The sequence below is a fragment of the Sebastes fasciatus genome, chromosome 1 (genome assembly GCF_043250625.1).
Source record: "Sebastes fasciatus isolate fSebFas1 chromosome 1, fSebFas1.pri, whole genome shotgun sequence".
Taxonomy (NCBI): domain Eukaryota; kingdom Metazoa; phylum Chordata; class Actinopteri; order Perciformes; family Sebastidae; genus Sebastes; species Sebastes fasciatus.
Genome location: NC_133795.1, coordinates 19534476 through 19553555, shown reverse-complemented (window position 1 = coordinate 19553555; position 19080 = coordinate 19534476). Strand labels below are relative to the sequence as shown.

General features: G+C 37.2%; 1 protein-coding gene across 1 annotated transcript; it reads right to left on the bottom strand.

The window, feature by feature from the left end:
• Nucleotides 1-1698: 1698 nt before the first annotated feature.
• LOC141768334 (aminoacylase-1-like) lies at nucleotides 1699-14675 on the bottom strand. Its single transcript, XM_074636534.1, has 15 exons — nucleotides 14577-14675; nucleotides 14076-14223; nucleotides 10693-10757; nucleotides 10473-10577; nucleotides 10282-10376; nucleotides 10016-10092; nucleotides 7404-7493; nucleotides 5876-5932; nucleotides 5690-5763; nucleotides 5521-5570; nucleotides 4447-4591; nucleotides 4219-4287; nucleotides 4054-4133; nucleotides 2408-2468; nucleotides 1699-2317 (listed from the first exon to the last, which is right to left on the bottom strand). Exons 2-15 carry the CDS (start codon nucleotides 14200-14202, stop codon nucleotides 2153-2155), a joined length of 1260 nt encoding a protein of 419 aa, XP_074492635.1. The 5' UTR covers nucleotides 14203-14223; nucleotides 14577-14675; the 3' UTR covers nucleotides 1699-2152.
• Between the last annotated feature and the right edge of the window lie 4405 nt (nucleotides 14676-19080).

Below are 19080 nucleotides of genomic sequence, written 5' to 3'. Positions count from 1 at the left end.
CATCAGCTGACAGGAAGTAAACATGGACCCAAACTGTTGCCTAGCAACGGTATTCGGTTGCAAATTCATTGAAATGCACTAAAACAGAGTGTTTCAGACAGAAGGGTAAATACAGGTATAATAAGGCAGACAGTAAGAGGAAAATAAAGTTTTTTGAACATCACAGCATCTAAACATGTTCTATTAGAAACACAAAATACAGGTATGAACCTGAAAATGAGCACGATATGGGACCTTTAAAATGCAATTATTTAGGTTTCTCTGTCAGAGCAATATGAAATTCATCATTCTAATTACTATTATGATATTTGACTGCATTGGTATGACACAAGACACAGTGTCTACAATAGCCTATATGCAAGCGGCTCTGTGAAAATGCCCTTAGGCACAGTGGTACTTCAAGCTAAAAGCTAACGTCAACATGCTAACATGCTTACAATGGCAATGCTAGCATGCTGATGTTTAGCAGGTATAATGTGCGTTCCAATCTTCCAAAACCCATACTACCATCCCATTTAATATGCCAGAAATAGATTTAGTATGTCCAAATACATAGTATGTCAAATGCAGTATGTCATAAATATCAGGATGTCCTACTACATCTGGTCATATTTTGCAGTATGCAAGTCAGCATGCTTTTCTGGCTGACCCATAATCCTCTGCACAGCGGATATAGGAGCAAGAGGGTCAAAGTATGTCCCAATTGTATGCATACTGCAGGCAACAGTACTTTGTAAGGGCAGCTGCAGTATGTACTAAAAGTAAAAAGAAAAAGCATGTGATTTGGAACGGAGCCATAGTCTGCTGTTTAGTGGATTATAAAATAAGATCTTTGAAACATAGCCATGTTTTCCATGTTCAAAATCTTTATTTAGCGTGTAAGCATGCTAACTTTTGCTAAATAGCACTAAAAGTAGGCTACAGCTGAGGCTGATGGGAATGATATTAGTTTTGCAGGTAATTGATTATTAGATTTTACGTGAAAATATTAAATTTGGGCCAGATGATGGTGCTGGATAAAAAAAAGTAAGAGGGGGATCACTAAAGTGATACAATTCATGATGAATATCTATATCAAAGTTTGTGTTGTTAATCGATCCAGTAGATATTGAGATATTTCACTAGATGCCAAAAATGTCAACCTGCTGGTGGCAGAGGAAAAGTCAGTGGATCACCAGTCAGTATTGTAGAATTCATCCTCTGGGGAGCATCAATGTCTGTTTTTGGCAACCCATCCAACAGTTGAGATATTTCACTCTGTTGGTGGACCAATCAACCGAATGACCGACCTTGCCATCGAGCCATGTCGCTAGCAGCGTTGTATTCAGCCTCTTTGCCTCCTTTAGGACACTTTGTGTAGTAATAGCTTTAATTCAGACTTGTTTGTAGGCTGGACTCTCCATCACAACACCCAAACACGGTACCTATTGGTAATTTTGGGGAGCACTTCGTGATAATTTGAGGGCTGCACCGATAGATTCACAGCTTTAACTTATGTTTGGACATTTTTATCGATGTAATTACAGTAAATTGTATTGCCTGTCCTTGAAGCAGATGGTTGTTTGGAGGTTAAATGTCTTTGCCGTAGGCAGTCAGAAATCTGCCTCCATAACGCAGCTCTAATCCTGCTGCTCATTCATTGGTCTCAGTCAGTGTAGGCATCAGACACTTCTGTACAAGAAAATATGAACATGAAAGTAATGAACAAATATATTTATTCAATTCCAGTTTATTAAATAAAATTATATCTGTAGAATCATAGTTTTAAAATCAAGCTAATTTAAAAAGTGGCAATTAAATTCGTCTTCACATTTTAGTAAGTTGATTTTTCCATACTAATGGAAAACATTGTTTACACAATAGGTGATATAGCTTTAAGACTGCATACACACAGGCACACTCAATCAACAATGTTGACATACAATAAGTATGTTGTTAAAAAAACTGCTGCCATACTGAGTAATGCAAAGCTTACTGTGCCTATATCCTGAGAATCATAAAAAAAAAGCAATAGTACCAATGGCTAAGTGCTCAGTTTGGCTTAATGATATACATGTTATTATTCTTTGGTAATCTCTGCAAAAACTTTCAAGTTAAATATTCATATCATCGGTGAAATATGTTTTTAGAGAGGATTAAAACTAAGACTCGTCTAAGCCTCATCAGGAAAGGCAGGAACACTGGCGAGAGCTGAGATGAGCCTCTCGAACACGCTGATGCCTTTCAGGAAGACTCGCTCGTTCAGATACTCGTTGTGATCGTGCAGCAGGATTGGCGTCCGGTTCATCGGGGAAAAGCCGATCGCAGGGATACCCACCTACATTCAACAAACAAAAATGATTACCGGGAACAGAAGTGAAGGAGTGGAATAGCTACATTAAAGAATAAAATGTTCACTTATACTCACCGCTCGGATAAAACGGCTATCTGTGGCAGCTGGAAATATCTCCTTTTCCAGAGTTACGTTCCTATAGTGACGGAGACATTGACATATAGTTTACATGATAAGAATGACAGATTCAGTACAGCCCTACAGTACCTTCATGGTTTACATTTTCAAAAACATATCCTAGAAGCACTACAGCCTGTGTTAGACACAGGCAATCTGCTTTTCTTCAGATGCTGAGACAAGTAACTAGACAGGACAGACAACGCAGTTCTTTCTAAGCAAGAGAAGAGGGTTGTGGGAGCTGTGTGATCATTTGCAGTTAAGGTGTGAAACCTCATGGGGCGAATGCATTAAAAGGCTTGTGTAAGCAAAAAAATAGAGACAAAATTCGTATTTTATAATCCACTAAACAGCCGACTATGGCCATGTTCCAAATCACATGCTTTTTCTTTTTACTTTTAGTACATGCTGCAGCTGCCTTTACAAAGTACGTACTGCTGCACGCAGTATGCATACAATTGGGACATAGTACTTCATCATAACACTGCCCCTTGAACTTGCTCATATATCCGCTGTGCAGAGGATTGTGGGTCAGAATAGTCAGAAAAGCATGCTGGCTTGCATACTGCAAAGTGCGACCAGATGTAGTAGGACATCCTGGTATTTTTGGCATACTGCATTTGACATACTATGTATTATTTGGGACATACTAAATCTTTTTCTGGCATATTAAATAGTATGGTACTATAGGTATTGGAACGCACAGAAAGAGTTTGATTGCTCAAAGTTTCTGTTGTGTAGACAGTGAAATGACTCCGCAAGGCTCAACTGAAAATGCATACACACACTGATTGAGGACAATTAACCCTAAACTCATTTCACCTGTGTTGAATTAGATAGAACGGGAGGTGTAGATGGAGCCATAATTGAAATTTAAAAAGTTGTCACAATCTATTGTAGCTTTTACTTTTTCTAATGCAGTCATTCCCAAAACACTGGGTCGGGACCCACAGGTGGGTCGCAGGATATTTTATTTGGGTCGCCAAATACATTAGCAGAATTTCTTCCGTAGTCTTTTATTTAACAGATAGATGGATGGATAGATGGATAGATGGATAGATACTTTATTGATCCTGAGGGAAATTCAAGATCTATTGATCTATATCTGCAGTTCACCTTTGAGCCACATGAGGGAACCTGTATTGTTCTGATAACGTAGCCTACTTATAACATTGAATCTAATATGAAAGGCTAGCGTACATTCAGTTTGTTTTACTGTTGAGAGGAAAAGAATTAAAGCCAGTTAATTCCACCTAAATGCATTTATTTGGTCTCATTTATAAAGTATTTGATGTGTATATGTTTTCAATAACAGGTGCATAAAAAACAAAGTTGTGATTTATCAAACGTGCATCTATTCGAAATGATCAAGATAATATAAGGTGATGCGGAAATGGCAGTAAAAACGGTCAGGAACGTTCATTTATGCACAATTTCGCTCTTCTCACAAAAAAAGTTTGGAAAATGGTGATCTAGTGGATAGTGTCAATGGAAAATTATATTTCTACGGTCTTTAGGCAACATCTGCCTTGTATTTGCATCTGCACACAGAAATGTTGACATCACTAACAGATTATGCGTTAGTGTGTGTACAGTGTACTCACATTGCCTTGCAGGCCGCACTGAAGGCGCTCCACCAAGGATCATTCTCCTCTGTAGAAGTCAGGTTCTGGTTCATATGTTTCTGCAACGGATGGCAGCTAATTTAATCTATTTGATGACAGGATCAAAGCAACAGCACTTTTATAACTGAGTTTAAGTGCACTGACCTGAGCAAATTCATATGTAACATCTTCTCCTGCTTCTTTGCACCACTGTTTGATCTGTCTTTCAAACTCCTGGGAGGATAATAATAACAAGTTAGAGGTTAGTTTAGAGTTAACATTGAGCTGCAGGTTGTTTCATACACTGACGCATCTGCCTGTAGATCAGACGTCTGCATGAGTCACACAGACAAACACAAACTTACACTCATACAAACATGCATGTGTACACACCTGTAGATTTACTGTGGGTGGTATTCTCAGGTCAAAGCTGACGTCCATTTCAGCTGGGATGACGTTGTAGGCCACGCCTCCTTTGATCATGGTCATATTCACTGTGGTGACATCACCGAGCGTGAAACACTCACTGGTATTTAGCCTGAAATACAAACACACACACACACACACGGTAGTACTTCTTTGTCGCAAAGATCTAATTAGCAGCTCGCCGTTTCTGCTCATGTTCATTTGTGTCTCTGGGACACAACACATAATGGCTGATTAGCATTTCTTTTAAATGACCAGGAGCCGAATTCGTGAAATGTCTTACAATTTCTTTACACGTCCATGATTTCATAATAATTCCCTTGAAAGTTTCCTGGAGAGGATTATGTAATTTGGTACTAATTATAGGGACTATGAGGCAATGTTATAAAACTCATATTTTAGAGTTTAGTTAGTTGTGTTGAGTACATAAAATCCTGGGAATAAAGAAAATTAAAGCCCTGTAAAATAAAGCATTAACATGCATTATTACGAGACAAGCCACATGTCCCTGTACGGTAAAAGACCAACTAGTTTAAATCCCAGATCTTACAAATTTAGGTTTGTTTTTCAGGTATTTGTGGAACATTTGCATTTCATTATTATTTTATGAATGTCCCTTCATTTTTAGTGTCATTATTTTGTTAAATTTAAGCACAGGTTCGTCCATAAAACAGGACTTCCTTCATTCTTCAACTTTGAACATGAATGCAGCATTTTTTACTGTACACAACACATGGTTCATTAAAACATCTCAGTAGCATTACTCTGGGAGGAACCAGCCATAAACAGATACACAAGCCATTCAGAGCAACTCTTGCACAGCTGGAATAGTCAACATGTCAATACAGCTGTTTGAAAAGCAGCATAGGGTGGGCTTACACACTGGGACTTCATGTAGGGAATCAAGCCTTAAAGCTCACATTTTGTAAATAACTGCACAAAGCAGATCAGGTGTTATAAATATGATTGTGATTAAAGAGAAAAATATGTATTTCTATATACATTATGTAATAAATCAAGATGTAAGCAGTTCAATCTCACCTGTTTTTCTCCTTCTCTCTGAAGTCCAGGAAGGAGTTTATGACTTGGCGCTGAGGAGGATATAAGGCAGTATGGTCACTGATACTATCCTTTCTCAGTCCGTGTAACAACAGGTCTTTTTTAATGATTAAACAGTTTTATTAACTGGTTGAATGGCATTGACAGTTACCAGCTTCTCAGCAGATGTGTTCTCCACAAACCTGGACCCATGACCTGGACTGCCTGGGCAGTGGACTGTAATCCCTGGAAAGAGGAAGTCATTCTGCTTGATTCAAGATAAACTTTATAATCCTTCAACAATCCTGGAGTCTGATAAGATAGTGGAAGTCTCTTGCTCTATGTATTTTATACTCACACCAGGGGTTCCTCTCTCCATAAAACACAGTGAAGGCCTCGCCAGGGTTGGCCAGACCTACAGAACACATGTAGACAGATAAAACACCTTTAACATTTAACAGTAGTCTAGTGCATAAAGATAACGATAGAAAGGACTAATGGTGGGGCAAAGGACAGAAGTTGATCACGTACAGATTACTAACTACACCACAGGAGGGTTTATGAGCCTCCACAAGCAGGGACTGAATTTCAGCACACATTTGCTTCAAAATCAATAAAGGGTAATTTGACACAGTGGGTAACATGATAACATCTAAATATGTGGTTGTCAGACTTCGACTCCAATGACCACCACACATCTGACATACTGTATGACTCTGTGCACATCAGACCAAATCAAATACTGTCTCTGTATTAAACACCACTATGCAGGCAGGTTCATTCTGGACACAGTAAACATTTGCCTAGGTATGGGCGATAGATATATCTATCAAATTACTGACATAATGGATTTCTCACAGACTTAAATATACTCCTATTGCACAATTCAATAAATTATACTGTAGAGCTGAAATGATTAATCGATTAATTGTCAATTATTAAATTAATCAGCAACTATTCTTATAATCGACTAATTAGTTTGAGTAACTTCTTAAAAAAAAGAAGTCAAATTCTCTGATTCCAGCTTGTTAATTTGTGAATATTTTCTGGTTTCTTTACTCCTCTATGACAGTAAACTTTCTCATTTTACAGCTAAGCCGTGCTCTACGAGATGTTTCTGAAAACATTTGAGGCGAGAAATAGGTATTAACGTAACATAATATTGATTCATATTTGATCAGCGCTGCCTAGTTTGACCGTTCGGTCGGAGTTTGCAAGTGATTGACAGCCGGCTCTCATAGACAGCAGATCTCAGATCAGCTCTTACTGCTTGTTTTCCTCCGGTCTGTGAAATCTTGCAGATGCCGTTAGGAGCACCGGAGGACACAGAGGCACATGATTTTTTTTTTCAGGTTACCTGTTTCATGTACTACTGTCAGGATAAAGCGACCGTTTTATAAAAATAACTTTTTTTTAAAATCATATTTGTTCCGATCTCGCCTATTTCAGCTTTAAGGATGCCACAACAAGACGTGATGTTTCCTTCTCTGAATCCTTCATTTGACCTTGGAGGGCATTAAACCAAACAGCCTCACCAAAGGCAAAAAGGGAGGATGACTTTAAATAGCATTAATTGTCTAAAGTTTATTTGTAGTCCGTTAGCTTAATTTCACCAGTGATTTACTGGTAATGTAGCACGAAGCAAATGTGTTGTTGCTATAGTAACCTGCAGTTTAATATACTGCACCTTGCACAATGATCTAGAGTGATTATACTACTGGCAGGAATCTTTGAAGTGTCCAGATATAAATTTTTTAACAGACAGCTGCCAACTAAACAGAAAACAGAATTTTCTGTGGTCATGGTATAAACTCAATAACTGAATCCAATTTCAGGTCCTTATTCATTAACTTTTAAAAAGATGTTGCAAACAGTTATATATTTACCTTCATCAAGCGCAAAGCCAATGTTTAAGTTTTGGAACTCCGGATGCTTCACAAATGTTTCCATTCCTTTGTGACCTCCAACTTCTTCGTCTAAAAAGAAAGAAAATATACATATTAGTATTTGCCAAAATGCTCACAGTTGGCAAGGATATAGTTTGACTTGTAGTAGAAGTAGTAGTAGTAGTTTTGGAGAACAAATTATATTCTAATTAAACCCAAACAGGTGTTTTCAATCATTCTGGCTGATTAGACGTCTGCTCAGGTTGAAACTATATTGGGAATCACATGAAGTCAAACTCCACGTACCAACAGGCGCGCTCTAAAACCCAACTTGCACAGTGCTGGTTTGTGCCGTTGTCTATTTCAATTGGGCAGCAAAACGGCACGTCGCTTATGCAGACTTGAATCCAAGGCTTTGTATGGTAAATAGACAAAATACCACATGAACCAACAGCCTCATAATCAATATAGACTATTAAACACAAATTAAACATGGCTGTAGTGGCTGAATCTAAATGGAAAAGGTCTTGCAACGTCTTCACCAATACTTGCAAGTTGTAAAAAGATTAAAGTTCATATCTCATCTTCACCCCCTGCAGCTGTTTGACTATCAGCTGATGGAGATTCAGCGTCACACCTGCTGCCTCAGATGCTGTTTGCACCACACTTGAAGCAGGTTTTTCCACCCATGCCAATATTTAACAAGCCGGCACAGGCAAATGAAGCACACCGACTGATAAAGGTCTAAACTGTCTCACCCTGAAGGTGCAATCGCATTTCTGTCCTACGCACATTCAGTTTGGTACCAAGTTGATGCCAAAATTCGGAAATCATGACGGTACTCGTTTTTCTACAGCACCGCACGTACAGTAAGAGACTAATAGCGCATCTATTTTTTCCCTGATAATGGTACATTGTGCTACATGTGTTCAAATTTAATCTTGTAAAATGTAGTTTTTGGCGTGAAACTTGATTAAATACAGTTGTTTGAAGGAGATGTTTTCATAGCAATATGAAATAGATAATAAAGAGGATATTATGACCTGTTTAACTTCCTAAATGTAATAAAGGAGTGAATGTTGAAGTACATGGGATTGATTGTTTTACTTTTGTTTTTTACCGTGGTATCAAATTGGTAATCTAGAATCGCAGAATTTCACTGGTATTGGTATAGACTACTAAATTGCTGGTATTGTGACGTCCCTAATCACTTCTATTGAAGCCCAAACTACAGACAAAGTCATGTGTTTCCTGTTTCGATGCGATCTCCAGCCAGCACAAACAAACTCGCTGGTCAGAGTTCAACCTTTGTTTAACTGTTTAACTTTGACTGAGCCGATGTGCTCGGTCAGCTGATGGAAACACTGCTGTACTCTCATGGAAATGGAGAAGTTAGTTCTCTAGCATGTTTGATCACCATGGTAAACATTATCACACTACCAGGCAACAAACTGTAGTGTCACTTTCATTCACTGTTTGGTTTATATTCGCTCTGATCAATATTTATTAATTACCCGCTTTAGAACCATGAAATCACATCCTTTTATCAGGGCTGCCTGCAGGGCAATTTCATTGAACAGAAGGGTACACCTTTAGAGGTAATCTTTAAAGTTATCAATGTATTCTTATAGTACCCTTTTCCTACTTGGTATAGTTGAGGATTGCGTTTGTCTTTTCACATTCTTGCACCTCAGCTCATAGAAACCAGATGTGCTGTGACGGACACAAAGAGGCCTTCGTTTAGTGGACATACTGAATTTGTGTGTGTGTGTGTGTGTGTGTGTGTGTGTGTGAACAATACAACATTGCATGACGAGCACATGAAGATTTCATGTTAACGCGTGATCAGCGCACGCCTGTCTGCCAACTGGTTAGAATGATGGTAACTTATAAATATAATAAGTAATCAATGGAAAAGGTTTTCTTTGTCTTGGAGAAAAGTTTATAACCGGTGTAATATCTTCCTTCTCAGAGACATTCCTCTTTGACTTCTGGTGTCAACATTAGTGTTGTTTTCATTTATTAGGGCTGTGAATCAATTAAAATATTTAACCGTGATTAATCGCATGATTGTCCATAGTTAATCGCAATTAATTGCAAATCAATCAATTGAGGTCAGAAGTCAAGGGACCCCTTTGAAAATGGCCATGCCAGTTTTTCCTCGCCAAAATTTAGCGTAAGTCTGGAGCATTATTTAGCCTACTTCCAATAGATTTCTTAGGTTTTTCTAGTTTCATATGATGCCAGTATCTTCACTCTATCTTTAAAACTGAGCCCGCTACAACCTCAAAATCGCAAGTTGCGCTAATGCGTTAAAGAAATTAGTGGCGTTAATGCGTTAATATCGTGTTAATTTTGACAGCCCTAGTGTTTATTCAAAATGTTGTGAAGTGCTACAGACACACTTCTCCATAACACACCTTAACAGGTGTAAAAAAGCTACCAGGAGAGTGAGGAAGGTGGCAATCAAGCCCAGTCTGAACACACCATCACTGTATTGAGAAGAGGTCTAATCAGTCTAAATAAGTGAACTGTGTGGGTGGATGAAGTGTGTTTAGATGCTTTGACAACAAACTACAAACAGAGGAGGGAAGCACAATCAGATATCTCACCAGGAACAAACATTAAGTGCACAGTGCGCATCAGTTTCCGTCCCTCTGCCTTCAGTCTTCTGACTGCCTGGATGAACCTGTAAAGAGAAAAAGAAAAAACAACAGAGTTATGACACAAATAAGAAATGGAGTCTGAACTGACAGTATGCAGGTTGAGGGAGTGGTTGTGTTAAAACAGGTTGAAAACAGTTTCTCACAGAACAAAATTAAAAGTGAAGCTCAAATCCTGTTTAATAAAACAAGTTATCAAGTCAGTTTATACCCACTGTATAGTTACACATTTCATGTCCTGTGATCCCCGGGCATAAATGTTGCCCTCTGCATCTTTGAAAGCACTGAAAGCATCGTATTTCCAATGTTCCTGGAGAAGAGATTGATATCAAATCTGTTTTTTTACCATGTCTATTACAGATGATAATCAGGATTGCAACGCCACAAACAGAGACAGACGACATACCTGGAAAACAGGTACAACATCTGTGTGGGAATTCAGTAAGATGGATTTCAAGGACGGGTTCGTCCCTTCCCACGTCATGATCGATACGACCCTGCCTGGACAAACCTACAGGGAGAGGGAACGACATATAAGGAGTAAGAAGTATTCCTAATTTCTATACTGTATTTGCAGCATGTAAACAAATGTTTGCTACATGAATTATATCATCACTGCCACACACCTCAATCTTTCTCATGCGTAGCTCAAGCTCCTCTGCTATTCTGTCCAGGAACCGAAGAGCAGCATCTATAAATGAATAAACAGATAGCAGAACAACCTGTTTTAATACTAGTAAATGTGTAAAACCTCTCAGAACAGCAGACAGTCTTAATTCCTGCTGCTGCTAGTTGTGGCATAACTGTTGGACTTTGGTAACGAGAACGAAAATAAAGCTTTTCTCCATTTTCAGCCACTTTCAGGTCAGTGTGAGGAGGTGAACGGGTGAGAAAAGTAGCCTAAAGGTCCTTAGCCCAGTGGTTTAACTCATCAGCTTCTTCAACATAAATAAAGTGATGATGTCTTGAAGGTTTCGCCAAGCAAATGCAGATACAAAATATGCTCTTTTCATTTGCAACAACTTAAATAATTTACTATAATAATGTTAGAGGAATTGATTTTTTGTTATTCTTCTTAAATAAATGTAATTTATGGTGCTGTTAGAATGCTACTAGACATGTTAATACAGGTGCAGCCCTCCCTTTGTGTGCGGCAAGCTGTTTTATGACAGCAGTGAAAATGTAGTTTTTGAAAGGCTAACTTCCAACAAATATGGATTGAAGCAGAATATTTTGTTACATAAAAAAACATGTTGTGAATTTTGGAAATGATAACAGCAACATCTTACATCTCTTTTTCAATACATTTTGACTTGCTCTGGAGTTATTGGAAATGTTTTGATCACACCAGTCAGAAACAGTCCTATACAGCCACCACTGGAATCTAATTCTACAAAACGTATAATACTAATAATATTAGTGTAGCCTGATCTTTATCTGCAACTGTGCACAAATACAATGTTTAAACAGAATGTGGCCGACTAAGAAGCAAAGAAATACCTCTTTTTAAATAGTTTTATATACAGACTTCTGTATAAATTATCTTAGTAAGCGTGTTATTACGATTTTAGTTACGTGTGAAAATCCAATTTTGACAGACAGACAAATCCTGGCGCACCCCTGTGTGATATTTGGCGCCCCCCAGGTTGGGGAACCACTGCTCAAAGGTCCCATATCATGCTCATTTTCAGGTTCATACTTGTATTTTGTGTTTCTAATGGAACATGTTTACATGCTGTAATGTTCAAAAAACACATTATTTTCCCCGTACTGTCTGCCTAAATATACCTGTATTTACCCTCTGTCTGAAACACTCCGTTTTAGTAAATTTCAATGAAATTGCAACGGAATTGCAAAGATGTAAGATGGAATTGCGTTGCTAGGCAACAGTCTGGGTCCATGTTTACTTCCTCTCAGCTGATGTTATTTACATACACTGCAACAGGAAATAAACCGGGACATATTTAGAATGTTTACGTTTAAAACCGTGTAATGGTCTAAATATTGTATATTTGTGACATCACAAATGGACAGAAATTCTAACGGCTTGTTTCAAACTCGCAATTTCTGAATACGGGGTGTGTCTGTTTCTCTGTATATTGAGCGTGTTGATAGTTTAACAGTATTTATATAGCACTTAAACCTGCTTCATAACGTAAAAGACCTGAAAATCTCACCTTTTACAATATGGGACCTTTAAGCCAGCCACTTTCCCTAGCTCTCACTACTTGGGGATCCCAAATGCTCCTAGACCAACTGGGAGATACAGTCCCTCCAGCATGCAAGGTCCTGAAAATGAACGTGAACCAACACAAATGGCCTAATGGGTCTCCAATCATGACGAGTGAGGCCAAATATACTGCAGACAAAACAATCTCAGCTGTCACCATGTGTGATCCCATTGCTTTAGTCAATGTTTGTTTGACCAGTGAAGTGAGAGTAGCAGCAGCTCAGCTTTCTTTTCCACAACACTATGTGGAAGTATTTAATGTCTAACTGATGCAGATAAGAGTTGGACTTTGATAAAATCATTGAACATAAGATGATACAATTGATAAATGCAAATACATTTCACACTGGACTTAGAGGGTTTACTTTTAAACGTATATCTACAAAAAAAATATCTGTGGCTGTGTAAAGTGACAATATTTGAAGTAAAATAACATTTAAAATACTATAAATGGAGGGGGGATTCCAACTGCTGTTTTGACTCTGATCCCAAAAAAAACCTTGGTTCAATAAAATGGAAGTTTTTATTGGACTTTATTAGTTGTAACCCACAGAAGACATCCCACAAATATGTACCATGATCCACAAATGCACAGGAAGCGATCTGCAAATGCAAAATAGATGCACAAATGTGTAGATATCACTTTACATGTAAACCTTAAAATACATATTTACAGAGTAAGTTATGCGTATTTGCAAATCGCCCTGTATTTTTGTGGATGTGACTTTACACAACACACATATACAAAAATACATGTTTATGGATAGTGAAATATTTGCAGATCATGGTACTCATTTGTGAATTGTCTTCTGTGGGTTACAACTAATAAAGTCCAATAAAAAACTTCCATACTCAGCTTTCTTTTCCACACCACTATGTGAAAGTATTTAATGTCTAACTGACGCAGATAAGAGTTGGACAATGATAAATCATTGAACATAAGATGATACAAGTGATAAATGCAAATACATTTCACACTGGACTTTAGAGGGTTTACTTTTAAATGGATATCTAAAAATATATATATATTTATATATATATATAAATATCTGTGGCTGTGTAAAGTGATATGATCTGAGAGTGATAATATTTGAAGTAAAATAACATTTAAAAGGTCCCATATTATAAAAAAGTGAGATTTTCATGTTATTTTATTATAAAGCAGGTTTAAGTCCTATATAAATACTGTAAGTATCGAAACACTCAATTCACAGGGAAATACACACAGCCCGTATTCAGAAACTCTGCATTTGAAACAAGCCGTCAGGATTTCTGCCCATTCGTGATGTCACAAATATACAATATTTAGACCCTTGACACAATTTTAAACGTAAACATTCTAAATGTGTCTCAGTTTATTCCTGGTTGAAGTGTATGTGAATGTCATCAGCTGACAGGAAGTACACATGGACCCAAGCTGTTGCCTAGCAACGCAATTCTGTTGCAATTCCGTCAAAATGCGCTAAAACGGAGCGTTTCAGACAGAGGGTAAATACAGGCATATTCAGGCAGACAGTATGAGGAAAATAAAGGTTTTTTTTAACATTACAGCATGTAAACATGTTCTAGTAGAAACACAACATACAAGTATGAACCTGAAAATGAGCACAATATGGGACCTTTAAAATACTGTAAACGGAGGGGGATTCCTACTGTTTTGACTCTGATCCCCCAAAATAAATGGGTTAAATAAATGCCAAAAAAATCAAACTGTGACATTTTCCAAAGGGCATGGCTTTGATATTATCAGTGTGTGTTTGGATGATGAAGAGATCTCACCATAGTCAGGCTCTGGGTGGACAGTCTTGAGACGGAGGTACTCTCTGAACAGACTCACAGAGACATCCTCTCCCTCAGGACAGCTCTGTCCTCCTCCAACACCTGGACCATCTTTATCAGGCAGCATGGTGTGATTTATCTGCTCACTCTGAGGACACAAACACACATATAACACCATTAAAACCACATGTCATGCCAGGATCGAGTGAGAATACATCTAATCTAATCATCTGGCTCCACTTAGACCAGGCCAGCAGCCTGTAACGGTACCATCAGCTGTTGTAACCTGCTTAAAGGCTGCAGGAGGAACAGTTGCATGCTATTAATAGCTAGCCGGCCTGTTAGCTAGTCAACTAATCATTCTCTCTGAAGTTGGAGAGGAAGCTGCGTCTTAAAGCCGATAACGTTACCTTAGTTAACTTGTGGTAAAACAGGGACAACAGGACTGCAAACAGTGTGTATTTAGTTCATTATTTCAGCTGGAGTTATCTCAGTACTCACCCTGTGCTGTGCAGTCAGCTCTGTCTGGTCAGGTAAAGCAGCCTCTCAGTGTGTGTCAGCTGATCACTGCTGACAGGGCCTGTTCCAGCCCTTCAAAATAAAACACCTCTCCTGAATTACGTTTTTTGTTTTGTTAGTTATGTTAGTAAATTATGTTAGTTTAGATCAGGGGTCTGCAACCTGCCTCAAGCGGCTCTTTAGCTCCTCTCCAGTGGCTCCATGTGGATTTATAAAAATGGAAATGAATAACTGTTTATTATTTACATTTTCATTGTTATTTATCATTGTTGTAGGTCTATGGTACGATGGAGTATTAGGGCCACATAAAAATATAAATCTGAGATTTCGAAAAAATAAAGTCATAATATTATGAGAATAAAGTCAAAAGTTTATGAGAAAAAAAGTTGTAATATTATGACAATAAAGTCATAATACTACAAGAATAAAGTCACAAGTTTATGAGAAAAAAAGGTTTAATATAATGACAATAAAGTCATAATATATTATGACAAATAAAGTCATAATATATTATGACAATAAAGTCATAATATATTACGACAATAAAGTCATAATATTACAAGAATAAAGTCACAAGTTTATGTGAAAAAAGTTGTAATATTAGGAGAATAAAGTATAAGTTTAAAAGAAAAAAAGTCATAGTATTATGAGAATAAAGTCAATATTATAAAATAGTAATTTTATCATTTTCTTTTTTTCTCGTAGTTAGTAAGTTACGACTTTATTCTCGTAATATTACGACTTTTTTCTCGGAATATTATGACTTTATTCTGTAAATCTCTGATTATTTTTCCCTCAATGTGGCCCTAATACTCCATCATACATTTGCTCTTGGGCCCTCACTGCATTAGACTTATATACTATATACATAGACTATAAGCTGTGTTAACTTCATCAAAATGCTCAAATGTTTTGTGGCTCCAGACAGATTTTTTAATTTTTTTTATTTTGCCTAAAATGGCTCTTTTAATAGTAAAGGTTGCTGACCCCTGGTAGATCCGTCTTCCTTTTTTGTTATTGTTTTTTTTCTTCTGGGGATGGGGGGAGGTCCTTTGTATAAGCCTGTGGCTTCTTGACCTCCCCTGACACATTTCTTTTTTTTTTTTTTTTTCATTGACTGGATTTTGTGCAGTTTTATATATGTGCAAATAAATAAGAAATAAATAAAAAAGTTGTGTCTTTTTTTTTTACAGCATTGTTTTTGTACGGGTTCAGTTTCTCTCGATGTATGGTGTACTTGACTTTAAATTAAAGGTCCCATATCGTGCTCATTATTGTCAGGTTCATACTTATGAATACTTATGGTGTGTTCCTACTAGAACATGTTTACATGCTGTAATGTTAAAAAAAACTAAAAACTTTATTTTCCCAATACTGTCTGCCTGAATATGCCTGTATTCACCCTCTATCTGAAACGCTCCGTTTTTTTAGTGCATTTCAATGGAATTGCGTTGCTATAGGCAACAGCTTGGGTCCATGTTATCCTGTCAGCTGACGTTATTATATACATACACTGCAACAGGAAATAAACTGGGACACATTTAGAATGTTTATGTTGAGTAAACCATGTAATGGTCTAAATATTGTATATTTGTGACATCACAACTGACAGAAATCCTAACTAAATCTAAATCCTAATCTCTGAATACGGGCTGTGTGTATTTCTCTGTATATTGAGATATTTTGATAGTTTAACAGTATTTATATGGCACTTAAACCTGCTTTATAATATAAAAGACATGAAAATCTCACTTTTTACTATATATACAAATTATGGGGGGGGGGGGGGGGGGGAATTCTTCTTTTCTGCAGCAAATATGCCTGTCTTCTTTCTTTTTTTTTTGGAGTAACTCTACTTTTTGACAGTATCAAGTTCTTCCACACCAAACTGGGAAAACCAGTGTGCTCACTTTGAGGGTCACTTTCAAGCTAAACCAGAAACCAAAAACATTGCCACATATTCGGAAGAACACTGTTGTCTAAAATATCCTTGGTATGCTGTAGCATTAACATGTCCCTTACTTGAGGCGTCCTGGTGGACCAAAACATGTACAGTGCATTCAGAAAGTATTCAGACCCCTTCACTTTTTGCACACTTTGTTATGTATGTGGCAGCCTTATACAGTATATTCTTATTAATTTCTTATTTATACCATTCTGGCATTTATATTAACAAAATTAATAGACTCCTCAGCATTTTGTATTTACTTATTTGCACTGTGGTTATTTGTTATATATTGCACGTCTTAATGCAAATATTTGTACATATTTCTAATATTCTAATTTTTTAATTTTTAATTTTAGTACTTATATTTCTTTAGCATTGTAGCATTATTAACTTAATTTACTCCTTTATTTTTATTTTCTTACATTTCTTTATGTTTACATAAGAGCAACTGTAACGCCCCAATTTCCCCTTAGGGATCAATAAAGTATTTCTGATTCTGATTAGGCTAAAATCCTTTAAATTATTTTTTTCCCTATCAAGCTACACTTAATATACTCCATAATGACATATGTATTCAGACCCTTAAAACACCTTTGGCAGTGTAGAGGCTCCATCTACTCCACCCGCTTCTCATCGCCTCCAGTAGAGCCAGCAAGACAACCCCAGGAATCACAGCAGACATGTTTCTTTGAGAGTCTTCGTGTATAGGTGTGTGTGATAAAATCATCAAGGGCAAATAGTTTCCATGGAGACCAAATACTGGAAAATATGGAGGGCGATCCACTTTTATTGCTGCATGATGTTATAAAAAAAACATGAATCTGCAACATTTATGTCAGCATTCACTTGAAATACACTGTATACATGTATTAACCATATTTATACTTGTGTGGCCAAAACACTGTAGGTTTGGGTGTCAAGGTTTTAAGTTGTTCTGGGCATATTATAGCCATTTCCAGAAAAGGTATTGTGAGGACTTGAGTCTATTTCACCTCACAGAGGAAATCACATCACTGTATAACAAATAATAACAAAACTTTTCAATGAAGTCAGACGCAGGTTAATCCAATACAAAGCTCCTTTTGATTGGAATAATCTTCCTTCCTTTTTCTTTCCGCTGCTTCAGGACATCTCTATTTTTTCATCTTAATCCTGTTTATGCTTTTAACTTGTGCAGACTTTCAATCAAACTGACGCCAAACTGCTTCAATTGCTCTTAATGCTGATGTAATTGATTTATTATCCAGGTCTTTGTCATTGTTTTCTTGTACAACAGCTGAGGGCTGGGGATGTGGAGCTGGCTGTATCTGTGTAATTGCAATGTATGTTATGTTATGAAATGCTGTATGTATGCGTTTATAATTTTTGTTGTCTATAGGACCTCCTCGAAAATGAGTTGCTACATCTCAAGTTGGAGCTATATCCTTTCTATAAACTCAATTAAAACCCACATTAAGAGGTCATTCACTCTAGTTATCCAGTTATATAGTGGACATACTCAGAAGACCTTTGAAAGTCCTCAAAGAGTCAAAGTCGTTGTGTTCCTACAACACTTTTACTGAATATACATATTGTTGTGTAACTGTTGTCAGCATAACTTCAGGGTCGGGTCTATAAAAGCACCTCAGGTGAGAAGCTCTGGGTCCAAAGATGACGAGGTGCTCTGCTGGATCATCTCCCCTGACGACCGTCTCCTAACAACCTGCTTCCAGTGACAGGAAAGTCAAGGTAAGCAGGATAACGGTCCACTCACCCACTGTGTGACCACTTGTGTGTGTCTCTTACTGCAGGTGTGGAAGGTGGAGTGAGTCATGCTGCTAAGGGTCTTTGAGATGGAGCATGAAGAGCAGGTCAAGTTTACCAATATGACTCTACGCCTCCTGCTGGCCACCTGCTCCAACAACAACTTCTTGAATGTCAGAGTGTGAAAGTTTTTGTTTTTTTGCATGTAAATACTTGTGACTTATTTAAATGTTTTTTTTCTTATTACCTTCCCTCTTTTGTGTGCTCTTTCCTTCTTTATAAGTATTTATTTTTGCCATACATTGCACTAAAAGAGTTAAATATACAGTAGCCCTTAGAGCTCAACGCACTGCAACTTTAGAAAAAAACATGCAAATAGATAAAACACAAGCATATTTATAAAAAAAAATAGAAGAAAAAAGAAGAACAGAAATTCATCTCCAGTTTGACAACCCACATTTAGAAAAAAAATGCTGCAAAGTGAGAAAACACAACCACGTCTGTGCTACGCAGTGTTTCTCTATTTGGTTGTGTTTTCTCACTTCAAGGCCAGGGGGGAACTCAGCCAGCAGTATAATAACCTTCAAGTTATATAATTTAGGGCAGAACAATTTTGAAAAAAATATTTAATTGAAATTATTTTGACATATTGCGATTTCAAAATGATTTGTGATATTAGAGGGAATGATCATGTTTACATAATTATTCTCATTTTCATTGAAAAACATTAAAATGATTATGGTGTGATTATTGTGGGGATCTGTAGCAAACAAAAATGTTTTCTTAAGTCTGCAG